At 39.2% G+C, this 17,962-nt stretch overlaps 2 protein-coding genes and 1 long non-coding RNA gene across 5 annotated transcripts; 1 reads left to right on the top strand and 2 right to left on the bottom strand.

Annotated features, from left to right (window-relative positions):
• Nucleotides 1–410: 410 nt before the first annotated feature.
• On the top strand, nucleotides 411–6,481 carry LOC143904343 (cysteine sulfinic acid decarboxylase-like). Its single transcript, XM_077418954.1, has 5 exons — nucleotides 411–2,138; nucleotides 3,853–4,247; nucleotides 4,652–5,115; nucleotides 5,555–5,892; nucleotides 6,176–6,481. The coding sequence occupies exons 1-5, from the start codon at nucleotides 1,845–1,847 to the stop codon at nucleotides 6,347–6,349; spliced, it is 1,665 nt and encodes a 554-aa protein (XP_077275080.1). The 5' UTR covers nucleotides 411–1,844; the 3' UTR covers nucleotides 6,350–6,481.
• Nucleotides 6,482–6,844: 363 nt separating this feature from the next.
• LOC143904342 (alanine aminotransferase 1-like) lies at nucleotides 6,845–14,451 on the bottom strand. Of its 3 annotated transcripts, none has more exons than XM_077418951.1 (6): nucleotides 14,173–14,451; nucleotides 13,467–13,962; nucleotides 10,345–10,677; nucleotides 8,934–9,378; nucleotides 7,569–7,837; nucleotides 6,845–7,497 (listed from the first exon to the last, which is right to left on the bottom strand). In XM_077418951.1, the coding sequence occupies exons 2-6, from the start codon at nucleotides 13,824–13,826 to the stop codon at nucleotides 7,219–7,221; spliced, it is 1,686 nt and encodes a 561-aa protein (XP_077275077.1). In that variant the 5' UTR covers nucleotides 13,827–13,962; nucleotides 14,173–14,451; the 3' UTR covers nucleotides 6,845–7,218. The 3 variants fall into 3 exon arrangements, with proteins under 3 accessions (XP_077275077.1, XP_077275079.1, XP_077275078.1); XM_077418953.1 differs by having other exon boundaries at nucleotides 14,187–14,451; XM_077418952.1 differs by lacking the exon at nucleotides 14,173–14,451 and adding an exon at nucleotides 14,135–14,153.
• An 89-nt stretch (nucleotides 14,452–14,540) lies between these two features.
• Nucleotides 14,541–16,890, bottom strand: LOC143904344 (uncharacterized). Its single transcript, XR_013258891.1, has 2 exons — nucleotides 15,663–16,890; nucleotides 14,541–14,633 (listed from the first exon to the last, which is right to left on the bottom strand). It is a non-coding gene; the product is annotated as an uncharacterized LOC143904344 (long non-coding RNA).
• Between the last annotated feature and the right edge of the window lie 1,072 nt (nucleotides 16,891–17,962).

Genomic DNA, 17,962 nt, shown 5'->3' with positions numbered 1-17,962 from the left:
GGATACGTTGATCTCCGTGGTAATTTTTTTCTGATTTTTTTCTCTCATCTCTATCCTTTCTATACGATAAAGCGGAACTAAAGCGAACCGAGCTTTATTTTTTATAGAATTGTGAATTTCTAACTCGGAACTCGAAAACGTTTATCAAATTAACGGCAGGAATTTGTTGCCTTTCTATCAACATTACATTTTAGATGATATTCAAACAATCCGGAATCTCATAAGATTGAAAATTACTTAATGTTGAAAATATATTTAAATTTTTAAAACTTTAATTTAAAAAGATATTTTTTAATAAGGAAAATATCAAAGTAATTAATTTTAAGTATATACAAATCTCTAGAGTTATATGTGATCAAGAAAGATCGATAAAATTATAAAAATAATATCAAAAGATCTTAAAATCTAACATACAAACGATACGTTACTTGCGTAAATAAACACACTTTTTATTTATAAAAAAATTATTAAGAAATCGAAGAATTCGACAGACAGGCAGAAGTTAGCGGACTTGACATATGAAATAAGTGTCGTGTTAAACTTTTGTCCCGCCTACAGCTTGCAAACATAATAAGAAACTAATAAGCAGTAATAATTTAACGCAGCAAAAAAACCGATTATGGCACAGAATATTGCTTGCGACATTACAGCAACGTTAAAAATTGTCGTTTCTCTAAAAGATTGCAACGTAATTAACGTTTGTATGCAAGGACGTGGCTTTTTTTACAGTACGAACGAAACAATGTTTGCCGACACAAAATAAATATATACATATACTTATATAAATATATGCGATGTTAACGAATCGAATCGGGGCCATGCATCCTGTAAGGAGGCACCTGCAAAGTATAGCATATATACTTTGACATTATAGAAACGACAATCACTGCAGATGAAAGTGACGTCAGAGGATGAATCACCGATTGGAAAGCCGAAAGGAAAATGGTAGACAGTCTACCGTAGACTTTCCTTCTACCCCTTATCCTTCTTCGTCTGTGAAGGAAAAGTCGCCGTCTATCTAATTGTGTTCGCGAGCATCTCTCGGTATCTTGATAAAGCAACCGCGACTCTTTTACGAGTTTTACCAATAATTGTGAACCTCGCGCGTCCTTGGCTCCGTGCGTACGTGCGAACGAGAACGGGGTTCGGTATAGAACGCGAACGCGAGCTATTGTTATTTTGCAACGGCGCGAGCGTTTAACGCGACTTGAAGGCTGCTCCTTGCGATTCCACTTTTCCCCCGTCACGGTCACGACATGGTGCGGAAGTAATGGGTCACGACTGTCACGAGAGATCGCGATATTATTGCACGGTCTCTCATTGACGCATATAAATGATAAATGTTTAATACTATATAATTAACCCCGTTAATTGCCCGGATTCGTTACATATATGTAAATATAAATTCTTCATTAATATAGATATTTTTGACGTGACATTTATTAAATCCTTGGATGACCCGGCGGGGAGATTTCCCGGATGAATCATCCGGCTCGGCGGTTATCTTGTGATCGGCGCTCTCGATATATTATACGAATTGTAATTCTGACGTAATTTCCGATGAGAGGGAATCGCCGCTGCACCCGCGACAGCTTTTCTTCCGGGGATTTCCAGACTCCCAGATTCTCTGATGAACTCGATCGGAATGAAGCGCTCGCCCGTGAGAGCGCGACGATGAACGAACACGGGGAAAACGCAAGCGGTTAGCGGAAACGCTTCGCGGGAAAGAGCCGGAGGGTACTGGAGGGAGACGTCCTTGGTTGACGCAGTCGACGTTAATACGTATAAAGGATACCGTCCTCGTCGCCGCGGGTACAGACCAAGTCGGGCCGAGCTTGACAGTCATGCCCATCAACGAGGATACCTCTAACGACCCCACATTGGCGCGGACGAAACTCGGGAGGGCCGGTGGTCTACCCGCGGGATCCCGGCGGAAGATGTCCGGGGAATGTCCGCAGGTGGATCTACCGGACTCCTCGTCAACCCTGGCTCTTTCGGGTCTCCCGGCTCTCGCTAACGGCACTGAGGAACGAAGGGCAGCCGAGAAACGGGACTTCCGCAGCATGCCGCGTCGGGACGCTCATGAGAAGCTCTTCAGGGACTTCTTCGAGCTCGTGTTGCAGCGTGCGGTGTTCCAGGTAAGGCCGAAACTTAAAAAAAAGATATATTTATTTTCTTCTTTTATTTAAGCACAATAATCCTAATTGAATGAGACAATATTAATTTTATATTAATTTTGTAAATATGTAGGATGTTGGGAATAGGACTTGTGCGCAAGTTTGTTAAATAGATAATAACAAAATTAGGAAAGAAAGACAAAAATTTAACACTGGGTATAGAATAAAATATTACGTTGTTCTACGTTTTTGCTAATTTATATATATTAATTTATATTATATTTATATATAATTAACTTATATTAATTTATATCGCTAAAAAAATTTTTAATTTATATTAAATATATAAGGTATATATGTATATATAGAAAATATCTATGTTTAGGTATATTTTTTTATTACTTACATATATTTTTTTTTATTCTATATAATTTTTTTCTATAAAGATTTATTCTATAAAATTTAATTTGTATGCACATCTGCTCCGCATCTAATATTAATATTATTCCCTTCTATTCTGCCTACTTGAATTTACATATCTGTCTCTATAGAGAACGCTATCACTTGGACTGATACTATCACGTGTTATCATTATTCTATTGCAGTGATATCAAAAGCGGTATCACGAATGCGCGATTTCGCAATGTTGCAAGAGAGAAGCGAGAATCTCTGGAAAATTACACTTTCAGGATACCTATCAGATTTTTGCTTCTAATGACCATAAATGCGTTAATAGCCAGTACAGATCATTAATATAGCCAATACGGATGTCACATGATTGACGCGCGATTAACGTTGCATTTTTATGCTAATGCCATTCCATTCATCACAAATACGACGGAATTCACATCGTTTAGCGAGTATTAGCGAGTATAATAGCGGTATTAGTATAGCAAATTGCAGTAACAACGAATGACTTGGCGGCAATTAAATCGCCAGTATTGATCTCATTATCATGCTGTGCTCCTTGGTAAATCAGACGCAAATCACATATAAAGTTGACCAGGGACACGTGAGAAAAAACGTAATCCTTAGCGAGAACGCATTGTCTCGCGTTCCTCGAGAAATCCAGCGTATTCATGCGAATTCGTTTATTAATTCCTCGAGGAATTCACGATAAACGGAAATTCTGTTGAATTTCTTGTATTTTCTTTGTTATTATAATTTTTTAGACATTTAACGTGATTAAACATGAGACTAAAGTACTATTAAAGTAAAACTCACCTATATAAGATTAAACGACGAACAAGATTTCACTATCCATTTCGCAGAAAGCGGCGTCGTTTCGATCTTTAATATATAATTCAGAAGCTATATTTCAACATTTTCGAAAGTTAAATCCGAATTGCACTAAGAATTCGTCGGTAAATACATTGCGAAACGCTGCACTATCCTTCATAATATTTAGACTCTTGAAATTAAGAATGATTTTGGAAATTTTTTATTTATTTTTTTATCGCTAAAAAAGTCATATCAGAGTTAATAGTTATAACAAACAGCAGGATAGTTTGCGTGAAAAGAAAATCATGTCGATTTACAATATTTTATACATTCGTCCACAAGAATTGAGAGACAAAGAGCGATTATTTTTGAAAATCCAGCCCGAACCGTAAATGGCATTTTCTCTAATTGATTGTGTATCCATATATCAATCCTGTTTCACTTATTTTATTATTGTTTAACATATTTTTTATCCGTATGTTATATATTATGCTATTTGTATGTGTGTGTACAGTCCACCTCCGGAGAGAATCGTGTGGTCGAATGGGTGGATCCTCGCGACCTGCGCTCCGTAGTCGATCTCTCGTTGACAGCCGAAGGTGTCAGCCACGAGGAGCTGTTGATGCTGACGCGCGACATCATCAAGTACAGCGTGAAGACGGGCCACCCGCACTTCGTCAACCAGCTGTTCTCGAGTCTGGACCCGTACGGGCTGCTGGGTCAGTGGTTGACCGACGCACTCAATCCGTCCGTTTATACCTACGAGGTGTCCCCGGTGTTCTCCCTGATGGAGGAGGACGTACTGCGGGAGATGCGCGCCGTCATCGGCTGGCACAGCGGCGAGGGCCTTTTCTGTCCCGGCGGCTCCATGGCGAACGGATACGCCATCAACCTGGCGCGTCACCATAGGTGATTATTTACCGGTTACTTTTCAAGGTATATTACTAGGAAATCTATATTATATTTTATTATATCTATATTTTTATATATATTATATTGAACGAAATTTAAATTAATACCTTGAGTTAAATAACATTTGGTTATTTTTAACTACCATACATGTGCGCCGAAATTTATTATTTTAACTCAAAACAGTATTATTTTAACACTTCATTGGTTAATTAAATTAATGACATATACCTATTGAGTAAAAGCAGTGGCGACCTATATGTAGGAATGGTTAAAAATGACTCAAATTAAGTATAATTTACTACGAATTTAACAGTGTATAGTTCTTTTTCTTCATTTAAATTATTGTCATTGTCGCATCGTCAAGACTAAACGCGAATAAAGTGGGTCGTCATTAATTTCAGATACCCGAACCTGAAGCAATCCGGATTATCGCAGATGCCGCGGCTGGTGGTGTTCACGTCGGAGGACGCGCACTACTCCGTGAAGAAGCTCGCCGCGTTGCTGGGCATCGGCTATGACAACGTGTACCTGGTCAAAGTCGACTCCTGCGGCAAGATGGTGGTCTCCGATCTGGAGGCGCAGATCGCCCGAGCCGTCGAAGAGGACGCCGTGCCGCTCATGGTATCCGCCACCGCTGGTACCACCGTGATAGGCGCGTTTGATCCCCTCAGGGAGATCGCGGAGGTCTGCAAGAAGCACGGACTGTGGTTCCATGTGGATGCCGCGTGGGGCGGCGGTGCACTCGTTTCCGGGACGTACCGCGGCCTCCTGGACGGCGTCCAGCTCGCCGACTCCGTCACCTGGAACCCTCACAAGCTGCTCGCCGCGCCGCAGCAGTGTTCCACCCTGCTGCTCCGTCACGAAGGTCTCCTATTTACCCTTATACTTTTTTTCTTATTTTTCGTATATATACTTGTATTTCTTCATACTTTTATTTATTTTATTTAATAGAAAAGATAATTCTTTTTTGCAGTTGTTTCAATTTGTGCTAAGAGATATCTATATCTCTTAACATTACAACAATCTTATATCTTCCCAGAATTAAAATATTTAATATACAATATATATGTCAATTTTAATATTTTAATAAATTAATTTATACATTAAGCATTTGATACAATTTTCTTATTCATTATTAAATCATAATTTTTTTTTGTCAATTACTTTTAAGCGTAATCGAAGAGAAATATAATTAAAATAGCAAAAAAAACTGTTTATATCTCAGGATATCTTTTTTTATATAATTTAAATTATGATATTGCGTAAGTGATATCTCGAATCGTATAACGGAGTTTCACCCTTAGGTTTGTTGCAAGCGGCGCACGGTTGCGGAGCGAGCTACCTTTTCCAGAACGACAAGTTCTACGACGCATCGTTCGACTGCGGTGACCGGCACGTGCAGTGCGGCCGCCGCGCTGACGTTGTCAAGTTCTGGTACATGTGGAAGGCGAAGGGCACACGCGGCCTCGAAGCCCACGTCGACCGCGTGTTCGCGCTCTCGCGCCACTTTGCCGATCTCATCAGGACGCGCGACGGCTGGCGCCTGCTCGTCGAGCCGGAGTGCACAAACGTTTGCTTCCGCTACGTTCCGCCGTTAAAGAGGCACCTGGTCGGCCAGGAACTCGATCAGGCACTCCACAAGGTGCACAGCACTCGAATCTATTTGATCTGAACGCGTTTTTGTAACGATGGTGTTAGATGTAAAGCGATGAATTCAAAAAATTAAACAAATTATTTTGTTAAGTTCTATTTAGAATGACGAGATAATGAATCTAAACGTTCTGATTTTCCACATTGTTGATTGAAGTATTCATTTCCAATTGTGTTATTTTTTTAGCTCTCGCATTTCGAATTTCTAATTTATTTCGTTCTATCTTGCTAGTTTCCGTGTATCTTAATTTTATTTCGACAAAATTTCGTTACAGATCGCGCCGATGATCAAGGAACGCATGGTGCGAGCCGGAACGATGCTGATTACGTACCAAACGTTGAGAGATATGCCGAACTTCTTTAGAATGGTGCTGCAGAACTCGGGGCTAACTGAGGCCGACATGAAGTTCTTCGTCGACGAGATAGAAAGGCTCGCTGCGGATCTTTGATTAGTTTAAATAGCAAATATTGTACATAGCGATGTAGAATGTGTATGTATTATTATTATTATTATTATTATTATTATTATTGTAAGAGATAGTTGCACTTGGTAAATCAACGTGACCGTTGAAAGAAAACGATCACTGACGTCTTTATTTTTCCTACTCAATTTTAATTTATGCGCAACGCATTCAATTTTAATTATATATTATAGTCTTCTGCATTCCTTTTACATCAAGGCAAAATTAGTTCTTTATTATTTTCCTCCTCTTCAAAACTCTTTCATATACCTCTGCGAATTAACAGTAATCAATTTAAGACTTATACATTTAGAGCAAGCGAGTGAAAGAGAGAAGATATTGTACGCACAACAAAATTTCATTCTGTACATGTGTTGTAGAGTTGCAAATGATAAAGAAAGTATAATACTTTAGAGAAGAAATTATAATTAGAAATTGAGTTGGGAAAGAACAAGGAATTGCGTGAGAAAAAAAAACGGCAGCTTGACTGCAACAATATTCAATCTTTTTTCTTGTTGACTATTACACAATATCGATTGTTGTTGGCATAATAATAATTACCAGATATTTACAAATATTCTTCAGCAATGATTTACATTTACATTTACATACAACAAAATGTAAAGTTTTTTGACGATTTCTACACAACTCAATAACAACGTCGTATGCGATAACTGGTCTCTCGGTAATGAGTTATTAATCGTAATAAAAATAATTTACGTTTGCGATGCGTTTGGACTGGCAATCAGTCTTCACGCAGATGCCCACAGCCTCACAATATGCACAGGCGATCATTCGTTATTAATTCCTATTTCTATTCTATATAATCTCAATTTTTCCAACTGGAAATTTATTATTTAACTATATTCCTTAAGGAATTTGATGTGGAATTGCTTCAGTGCTTCGAGCATTGTTTTGATTTTATCCTTTTGCGGCAGTATCGTGGTCCGGAAATGGTATGTGCCAGGTAGCTGGCCGAAGCCCGAACCTGGGATCACGCAGATCCCAGTGTTCTCTAACAGTTGGAACGCATAAAAGACGTCTGGTTCCTGCTTCTTCGCTCGTGCCGCCTCAATCGCCTTCGGCGGCAGCTCGAAGCGCGGGAACACGTACATCGCACCCATCGGCGGATTTGCCTGAAAAAAAAAGGCAAAGACATTGTAGAAATGATCGTACGCAGCTTTTGTTCTCATGAAAGGACAGTCACCTTATATCCTGGAATACTATTGAGTGTATCGACGACGAGTTGCGATCTCTCTGCCAAGGAGCGCAGCGTTTCCTTCTTCTCCTTCTGGAATTGCTCATACGATGGCTCATTCGGTCGCGGAGGATTCGTCACAACGCCCATTACGACCTGACCGAGCACGGTAGGACACAGCATCGCGGAGATCGACTTCAACAGCACTTTCATCACTTCCGGATCCATGTTGATGATCTCGCCGTAACCGCCGCGGATTCCGCATTCGCCCATATACCCTAAAAATAAAAATATGTTAGCATGAAATGTTCTCCGAATTTTCCGAGAAAGAAATCTATTCATGAATTCATAACTTGAAAACCAAGATTTAATGTCTTTTCAAATCAAATATCAATGTTCGATATTTCAATTAAAAGAATAAACTCGTAAATGTATAATTTAACCCTTTGACTGTCAATGACGGAAACTCCACACAAAAAATTGGCCGAAACTGTTCATGACGAAAAAATCCGCGCACATTTAAGAAAATTACTTTTAACGGAGTAATTGGAATAGATTTGAATTTAGCAACCCCAATATCTATATGTTTTTAGAATTGCTGAATTCAAATCTGAAATAAAAATTGCGAAATTTAAAATAGCGGATCTAATATGGTGGACTAAAAATGCAAAAAATTGTTCGATTTGCGTAAAAATTTATATTAAAATTTTTGAAACCGCTGATTTTAAATTCAACAATTTAAAACGGCAAATTTAATATGATGTAAAAAATTCAAAATAAGATTTGATTGCATAAAAAGTTTTTTTAAAAAATTTTTGAAGCGGCTGATTCCGTTTTTAAATTAAAATTTATTAATAATTTAAAATAATGGATTTATATTATGACGGCCAAATAATTTAAAATATCGCTCAGTTTGCATAAAAATTAATTTAAAAAATTTTTTATTAATGTTTTCATTTTAAATTTAAAAATTTTAACCTCAAATTTTTTAGACTTAAAAAAACCCAGAAAGCACTTTTTTTTAATTATAATTTTATTTACTCTTTTGTTAAAAACATTTTTGGCCCACAAGTATTTTTTTTGCTTAACAGCCAAGGGGTTAAGATTTCAATGTCCCTTATGCCAGTATTTATATATATAGTCGGTTCTTATATTTAAAACCATCTTCAGTACAATCTGAGGATGTCATTAACCAATCACAAAGCTGTATTAGCATCTTAAAATATTATACTTAAGACGGTCTTGAAATAAGATCTGACTATATGAATATACCGGTCATAAATTGCCAAAAAGTGTAACATTTAAAATAAATTGCTTTTTGCGACTCCTAACGAGTTATTATATTCCTGATTCTCCATATCTTTTCTCACGCACCTTTCGAGATTGACATAAACGACGCGAGTTCCATCTTCGAATACGGCTCGCCCATCTCTGTCATGACTTTCTTGAAGGAATGGAACGCACTGTCCTTGTCGTATATGTTGTCCTGATAGACCTCGTCGGCCAGCAAGAACAGATGATTCTTATAAGCGAACTGGATGACGTCTTCGATGTTTTTACGAGTCAATACTTGACCAGTCGGGTTACCAGGATTGATCACTACTAACACTCGAGGATTACACGTATCCTTGACCTCTCTTAGTGCTCGTTCCAGCTCGTTGATCTGCAGCGACCACTTGTTGTCCTCATCCAAATAGTATCCAATCTGGGCGAGACCGAACTCCGTCAGAGTTGCTGAGTACAAAGGATATTGCGGAATCGGGATCAGCACGCCGGATGGCTTGCCATTGATCCTTTCGTTGAATAGCTTCAGGAATGACTGGAAAGGAAAAATTCGAAATCAGACAAGAGTGCGATAAAGAAAGACAAAATATAGCACTAAAATAGCTAGTATCGCATCAGTCTGTCTAAAATACTAAAATTTGCCAATTTTAATTTTATATACCGCGTATTATATAAAACTCTCTAATACATGTATATGTAATATACAGGGTTTCCTAATAAGTGGGAAGTATTACAGTGTTGAATTTAGGATAAAAAAAATTAAAAAAGTTTATATAAACATATATCCTATTTGACCTTTGTTTCCGAGTTATAACCATATTTCTGTGCTCCAGTAATTTACAGCTGCTTACCTTCATACAAAGTGCTCGAAATGGTCATATTTGGTTTGTATTTGTAAACAGTACGCAATATCTCCTCAATATTTCCCAACTTTGTTGATTTCACACATTCTATTGAATAAATTATTAAGTGCTTCTAGCAAGAAAACAAACTGAAGTGCGTAAACTCAATTAATAGAATGTGTGAAATCAACAAGGTCGGGAAATATTGCAAAGATATTGAATATTGTTTACAAATACGAACCGAATGTGGTCATTTCGAGCATCTAGAACGTTAAGCAGCTCGATATTACTGGAGTACAAACATGTAGTACAAACATGGAGTACAAACTATAACCCGTAAACAAGGTAAAATACTTGTTGATGAACTTTTTTCATTGTTTTTGTGTCCTGAATCTACCACTGCAATAATTCCCACTTATTAGGAAACACCCTGTATGTGCTATTCTCATAAAATAACTTTTTATTCTTGTTACATAGAAAAAAATAGTAATAAGATTGCAAAACTTTTCAACTTTTTTTTTTACTTAAAATTATTTTTTTATTTTTACAGCTGTCAATCTATTTTTCAGAATATTACTAAATGATTAGATTATTTCCAAATGATTGCTTCCAATTTTGAATAACGAAAAGACAAAAAAAGATGCTTCGAGTCTGCGTACCTTGATACCGTCGGAAGCGCCGTTCGAGAGAATGATATTGTGGTAATCGCAGGGGATACCGCCATCGCGTTCCTGGATATAGCGTGCAATATCTTTGCGAATAATCTCGATGCCGGCCGATTCCGAGTACGAGCCCACGCTGCCACCCTTGCAGCCTTCCAGGACCATCTGGGCGCGAGCCTTCACATCCTCCGGGTAGCTTGGATCGTTCAACAGATCCGGCGAAACCGTTAAAGTGAGCACTTGCCGCAGGAACGAAATGGGTTGCTGGCCCATCGCATGGGCATCGCCCACATTCGCTTTAATCACCTCTTTAAAAGGTTTTTTAACACCCTACAAAGAGAAATGATCTCAAATTCAATCGCAATCCTCGTATTTATTTTTCAAACGTTTCCAAATGACTATAAGCTACACAAATCGGATTTTTGTTGAAACGAAAGGTGAAATTTTATTATTTATTCGAATCTTTAAAGCGAAAATGCGATTCTCATTTCCGATCGCTTATATACATATACAATTCAAATAACTATTTATATTTTTCAGCTATTGTTTCTGAGAAAAATCGATACCTCAATATATATATTGATTCATTAATAAATTAAGTAAAATAATAATATTTCTAACAAAAAAATACCAAATATTTTTGTATGCGTAATATACCAAAAAATAGAGACTGTCTTTGTTAGAGGAAACAATTACATCCTTTTATTGGTGCGGCTGGTCTAGTGGGTAGAGCGCCAGATTCGTAATCCGGAGAACCGGGTTCGAATCCCACTGGGCAACTGAGAATTTCTCAGTAAAAATACCGCACCCCCATCTGACGGATAGAGGTAGCCTCTAGATGGGAAAACTGGGCTCCGTCTTTCGGAAAGAGACGTTAAGCAGTTGGTCCACTCATAGCCGTCGACCGCCATGAAGTACCTCAGGAAAAAGCAGAAGGCGCTATCCAATAGGACGGCTTCTGTACAGCGGTGTGGAAGGCAACGGGAAACCACCACACTATTTATATTCCCACGAGAGTTATGAATGATGTAAAAAAGTTTATAACCACGACCACTCTGTCAAGAGTGTACGACTAATATTAAAGTTATTGTATTTACTCCAAAAAAATTTAATATAATTAAATCAGTTAATTGTTCCGGTGAGTAATACGTTATTAATGCATAAAATGCGATTAATAATATTATTATGATCAGTATTGTTAAAATCATAGTTGTTTTAGACATTTTCGTTTTAAACTGGGTAATAAACTTTGCACTATATATGAAACTACGTCACCGACGAGCGTTACGCAATTGTATGTAAAACCGACGCGAGAAACGCGAGAACACGTACGCATAGTAATATATGCATATTATTCATCGCATAATCGCATTGGTGAATAAAACGAGTATCTTTTTTTTTTCCAACAAACCGGCTGTTCGCATTCGTGAAAAATTGATATTCCTATTTTTAAAATGCATCTTTTTTTTACGTGAATGCACATAAAAAGAAGTCTTTCCGAGACCCTGGGTCACCTGAATGCTCCAAAATCAACGGAATCGGAACCGTGCGTCTTAAGCAAACGTCTCCAAAGAAGTGTGTTTATTTCGAATACACTCTGTATATCCGTAAACGACATAGAACAGTTTCAGAAACTCGAGAAGCGGAAGTCGTTACGCGGATACGTTATTCTGGGAAGTGGGAGATAAAAGCGCGTGTATCTCATCCCTCCTCGCATCCCTCTCGCCTTCGACATTCTCGATTTCAGTAGATGTATCTTTTTCAATAATTGATTTCTGCATTTTGTTTTCCATGGGTGTGTAGTAGGTACGTGCGTTCCTGCTAGCAATGGCGTAGCCGTGTATCCCGAGTTAGATAACGTGATAAGAGGCTACCATATGTGTCCAGTCCGTATATATATATATATATATATATATATATATATATATCATCGAGATAAAAAGGAAAGCCGTTCGCCCGTGGCAATCAACGTCGTTACGTTCTCATATGTTCTCACGTTCGGCGACACGAAAGTCTGAAAACCGTCATATCACCGATTGTAATGTTACATGGAATAATATATGTTGACTACAATTATGCGTCAAACTAATATGCATTATACATATACCGATACACGTTATCGTATACTTCACGGATTAATTCTCTTAGATAAGAAGTTTGCGCACGTTAAGTTTAAATTGCTTCCACCAATTTAGACGTTCTACTGTAATTGTCTAAATTCAATTATTTGTACGAGAGATAAGTTAGATGAATACTTACAAATAAATGTAAGTAACTTCGTTCTATATTACGTTCTATTTTTTTTTTTTTTTAATTTACTTATTACCCTACTTAACTGATTTCTTATATTCTTTTAATATGCTAATTTATTACACGGCTTATTTTTAGAATAGACAAGTCACTAATCTATATATCTCTAACAAAATATAAATAACATCCGAAATATTTTTTCACAGCTTTAACAGCACGATTTCGCATTTAAAAGCGTGGGTTTAAGATTGGAGATTTCGAACAACAGACTCTCTAATTTTAACATCGCCTTTTTTATTAATCATTAATTTCCGGTTAGTTCTTGCTCAATGTCAAGAATCCCGTCAAATATATCTAGCGTTATCTTTCGGCTTTATTTACGTTTTCTTTTTCGGGAACGCGCTTATCTTTTATCTCTCGCGTGTCGGGAATAATAAAAAGCGCAATTTTGAAACAAAACGTATCCTCCGCTCGTACTCATCCGAGCTCGATTCGCACTTCAAGTTAGAGTTTCAATTAGCGATTATTTCCCTCCTTTTCCTCCTCCTCTTCTCCCCCTCCTTCACCTTTGATACTTGACGTTTCACCATGACAACCTCGCGTCTGCCACCGAGCCCATTCCTCTCTTTCTTTCGTTCACACTCATTCCGTTTACATTCGATGTAACTCATGTAACTAAACCGCTGCGCGCCCGCGTTCCATGCACTCTGCTATATATATATATATATTTGCCGCTATAAAATAGCTCCTTTTTTTTTTACTCGCGCTCAGCGGGGATTTTCACTCTCTAGCCCTGGAGTGCAGGCATATCGTCCTTGGACGACTCGCTGGCTCCAGTTGTTTAGCTTGTCCTGATCCTTACTCCTTACCTTTTTCAGCTCCTTCTCGATCTCCAGCGCCCTAAGGAGCAGCGGCCCGCGCACCGCGTACTCCATCTTGCGCAGGTTCTCGAAGACGTTGTCCGGGGTGAGGACCTTGCCGCGCGAACTCGCCGCGGCGGCCGCCGCCGCGCTCGATGCCATCTCGCGACACTGAATAACCGGCAGGAGTGGCTGGACTAGCATCGGCATGGAGGACACCGGCACCGGCACGTCCGCCATCCCTACCCCTCGTCCAATCAGCGCCCCGCCGCCGCTACCGGCACTCTGTCTCGCCGTCGCCGCCGCCGTCATCGTCTTCGTCGGCCATCCGCCGGCGATCACGGCGTTCCGCAGACACGCGTGCGACATGTTTATAGTTACTCTCCTCGTTCTCTTTCTCGTCCTTCTGTCCTCCTCTCCCTCTCTCTTTCTCTTTTCCACCAGCGAAAGAGGACCCGCGGCGCCGCGCTCTTTCTCTCTGTCACTTTCTCTCTCTTTCTTTTACCTGTCAAGAGTGTCAAGATGAAGTCCAATCGAGCGGATTACGCTGGATTACGCGGAACGGGCGGATCACCAATCACGGGACCGTTCCGACGGAATCTTGGGAAGGGTTCGATCCAGAACGATCCCGATTGGTGTGATACGCTCGTTCCGCTTTCGCGTAATTTTCGGCTGACAATGAAGCGGCTCGATTGGACTTCATCCTCGTCCTCACTCGTTAACGCGTACAGCTTTCACTCCTTCCGTTCGCGTTTTCCGCGTGACCGATCCTTCCGATCCTCGACTCCGCGTCGTAACGACGAGTGGCGGAATCGAGGAGAGTCGAACGAGAATAGTCGACGCGGAAATCGCACGCACGCACGCACTCACGCACGCACGCACGCATGCACGCACGCACGCATGCAACACCACGTCGACTCCCGGAGCGATCGCCGCGGGGCGCGGACAGTGGCGGATAGCGCGGACTGAGTGCGGATGAGGGGCGGCGGGGAGGAAAGTGGTGAAGAACGCGGAGAGAAAGGGGAGGAGGGTCGGGCCAGCGATGCTGACGGCGGTGACGAAGTTCGATCCAAGTGCCACGCCACCTGGAAACGTCGACGTCGACGTTGATGATCCGGGCAACGGAGAACGACCCGCGCGAATACGAAACAAGCCGGCTGGAGCGACTCACTGTCCCTGCAAAAGAAATCCCAGTCAGAAATGATTGGTTGAATCAACGTCGATTTGACGTTGACGCGTCGATGAATGACACACCTATATCGAATACTGCGTTGACACTTTTGCCATTTCCGACCTCATTATAGTTTTATTTTTATCAGAGATATGCGAAGTGTGCAAACACTGCGAACTATTCGAATACAAATCGGGTGAGATTCGATTCGATTCGATTCGATTCGATTCGATTCGACATCAAAAATCCTTGATTTGCACATAAGTTTTTATATTAATCAAGCAATTACGAATATTTCTATAAGAGTCTTATTAGAGTCAATTCTATGTCGAATCGACGTAAAATTAAAATAGAGAGTATATATATAATTTTATATATTCAAACAGTGTACGTCTTTCGCACGTTATTCATATGGAATGAAAAAATCGATAAGCGGCCAAACCGAAGACCGATCGTTTTACGAAGGTTCGCGCGATCGTCAAAGCTGTCTATATGGCTGCGTTCCGATATTCATTGCAAGTACTGAAAATCTATAACTTACGTAACGTACTGATAGTGAATATCGGAACGCAGAGCCTATGCAATGCAGTATCAATTTTACGATCGTCATTATATTATCGTGTGTAAGTATACGCACATTTATGACATCTACGATAACGTTCGATTTGTCTTTAACACTATATATAATATATACGCTTCCATTGCTATCATTTGCGTTCGGTTGTTCACGCGAGCGATAATTGCGAGGGAAAAAAAATGCAATTTCGCAGCAATATACAAGATTGTTATTTCGTAAATGTGTGCTTATTTTAGGAACGTTTATAACAAATCATGAGTGTAATATATATTTTGTGGGCTAGATTAGAGATTTATTCCGTTTAGATGTAGAGAAAAATATCTTCTTGGGACCTTTCAACTTTCGTTTTTTCTTCGATAAATATAAGGTCAAATGGAACTGTGTCACTACACACATTTTTGTGAAAAACATTTCACGCGGCAAACGTTTTTGCAAACATATTTCTCGCGATAATTACCGCAAGTCCAAAATCAATATTGCCAGAAGATTACGCCAGCCGGTTTTCGCAGTGGCGCGGAAAGTATGAAATGACTTTCGCGACGGCACTAAATCACCTTTCCGAAGATCAGCTTCGAAGCAAGCGAACGAGCGAGCGATCCGCGAAGCGCGCATGCGCGCGCGCACATTTCTCGCTTCTTCCGCGAATCGGGAATCGATAACACCGAACATAGATTCCTCGGCGTTAACTTGGACAACATACTTACTGGAAAGAGAGCCCCACATGAAATATTTAATAAATAAAGGCAGACGCGAATCGCCAGCATTCTAACGATGTTGGCGGGAACAAAATGGGGATCTCACCCACAATTACTACTCTCATTATTTCGAGCAGTTTTTAGAGGGGCAATTGAGTATACGGTGCCGTCGTCTTTCAGCTCAAAGGAAACAAACAACTCTTTTTGGCCCTCCAGCGCCTTCAGTGGAAGTTGATCCGCAATGCCATGGGTTATAACCGTGTCTCAACCCCCATCAACGTAATTTTGGACGAAGCCAAAGAACCACCCTTAATCTAACGCTTTTCTTACCTTATTCACAACTATTTAGTAAAAAGTTTTTCTTGTGGATTTAACCCGGTCATCGACAGTCTCGAGAATGTTCAATTTGGTACGATTGGTAATGTCAAACGATCGAAAGCATGCCGCGCAATCCCCATTTTCAGGTCATATCTGGCAGTCAAAAATATTCGAGGCACTATGCACCGTTCTGTATATCTCCCGTTCTTTTCATATCCTTTCCTTTCGCTTACCTATCAACCTGAATTGATACCTTTCTACCTACCAAATAGTGATTCTGTATCCGCGGAGGAAGCTAATCAGCACTTTAGAAATCATTTTGCACCTCACATTGCTGACTCAATTACATTTTATACAGATGGGTCTAAACTTGATACAGGAGCTGTGGGAGCGAGCGTTTACTCTCCGCACCTGCCCATCAAAATTTGCTGTAAGCTTCCCCCTGACGTTTCCACTTTCACAGCAGAGGCCTGGGCGATCTACGAAACCTTGTTCATCATTCATCAGTTACAAATTCCTTCAGCAGTTATATTCTCCGATTGCAAACGATTACATCACACAACATAACACACAATAATTACACCATCTCACTCATTCGCAATATGTACTATAGAGCGGTCACGGGGGGCTCAAAAATCAAGGTGGCCTGGATTCCATCGCACAAGGGGATTACGGGTAACGAGCGAGCGGATACTCTCGCTTCGAAGAAGAAGGGAATCGATAACCACCTACGGAATCGGTGACTCTTGAAGTGAATTCGAGAGGCGGAAGATTCGAGTGGCATTGAAATCATAATTTGTTAAATTCATTTTGGACGCAAGATCGCGTTTAAAATGGACCTTGCCATTCACAAATTTGCGTTTTCCTTCTACTCCTTCTATCCCTCAATCTTGCGTTGTTCTCTTATCTGGTGATTTCTATATCCAATTAAATGCATGCATGTTAAATCCAATTTTTTCCAATGATTATAGAAATAAGAGACGCATGCAATAATATGACGAGAGAGTATGACAAATGTAAATAGCGACAGAAAATGCGTAGACAAGAAGTCCACATATATTCTCTTTCCAACTGCACTTTTTGCATTTTTTTCTATAATTCATTCCTTTATCTCTTAACACTTGTAATGCTATCCCATTTTGTATTAACGATGTCGGCCATCAAAAACATTTTAATTATCAAAAAGATGTCGCAAAGAAAAATGACATTTTTCAACGATTTAAGATACCGACGGAAAAATACAAAACATATTTTTGAGTGCAAAAATATTAAATAAAAATAATATAAAAATATATTTTAAAAATTTCTTTTTTTCATGCATTTCTTATTTATGTGAAAGCAAATTTTTAACAGCTTTTAACAGAAAATACAATACTGTAACTCTTTGACAATATTATATTTAAAAAATATATCTTTTAAAATTGATAAACATTTTCTAAAACAAAAATGGATAACAGAAGCTTCAATTGTATAATGATAAGCGTCTATTATTATTAGTTCCTAATAAGATACAGTGTTTAGAAAAAGTAGTATGGAAAACTTTTATAATGTCTAATTTTTTAATCAGATACAATAAGTTATTGGCAGTTGTACTATTAAACACGTCAGTTAAATTACTTTATTAAAAACTTAATAAATCAAATTGCTACTGTTATTTTATACCTAAAAAAATATATTGTTCCCCTATTTATAACTTTAAACCTTGTTTTCTCTGAATTTATAATAATAATAGAGATATGATCTT

The sequence above is a fragment of the Temnothorax americanus genome, unplaced genomic scaffold (assembly GCF_048541705.1).
Source record: "Temnothorax americanus isolate GAGA-0224 unplaced genomic scaffold, ASM4854170v1 Scaffold50, whole genome shotgun sequence".
Classification (NCBI taxonomy): Eukaryota; Metazoa; Arthropoda; class Insecta; order Hymenoptera; family Formicidae; genus Temnothorax; species Temnothorax americanus.
The sequence above is the reverse complement of the archived record's forward strand: the minus strand, read 5'-3'. Positions and strand labels throughout refer to the sequence as shown.

Bases quoted from the DNA above. Each gene is read 5' to 3' on its own strand.
- LOC143904342 (XM_077418951.1), bottom strand. From the start codon at position 13,826: ATGTCGCACGCGTGTCTGCGGAACGCCGTGATCGCCGGCGGATGGCCG. The intron at 7,838-8,933 runs GTGCGTGAGAAA...TTTTATTTTTAG, and splicing joins GTTTATGTCAATCTCGAAAG to GGTATATGGGCGAATGCGGA. The intron at 7,498-7,568 runs GTGACTGTCCTT...TTTTTTTTTCAG, and splicing joins ATAGTATTCCAGGATATAAG to GCAAATCCGCCGATGGGTGC.
- LOC143904343 (XM_077418954.1), top strand. From the start codon at position 1,845: ATGCCCATCAACGAGGATACCTCTAACGACCCCACATTGGCGCGGACG. The intron at 4,248-4,651 runs GTGATTATTTAC...CATTAATTTCAG, and splicing joins AACCTGGCGCGTCACCATAG to ATACCCGAACCTGAAGCAAT. The intron at 5,893-6,175 runs GTGCACAGCACT...ATTTCGTTACAG, and splicing joins TCGATCAGGCACTCCACAAG to ATCGCGCCGATGATCAAGGA.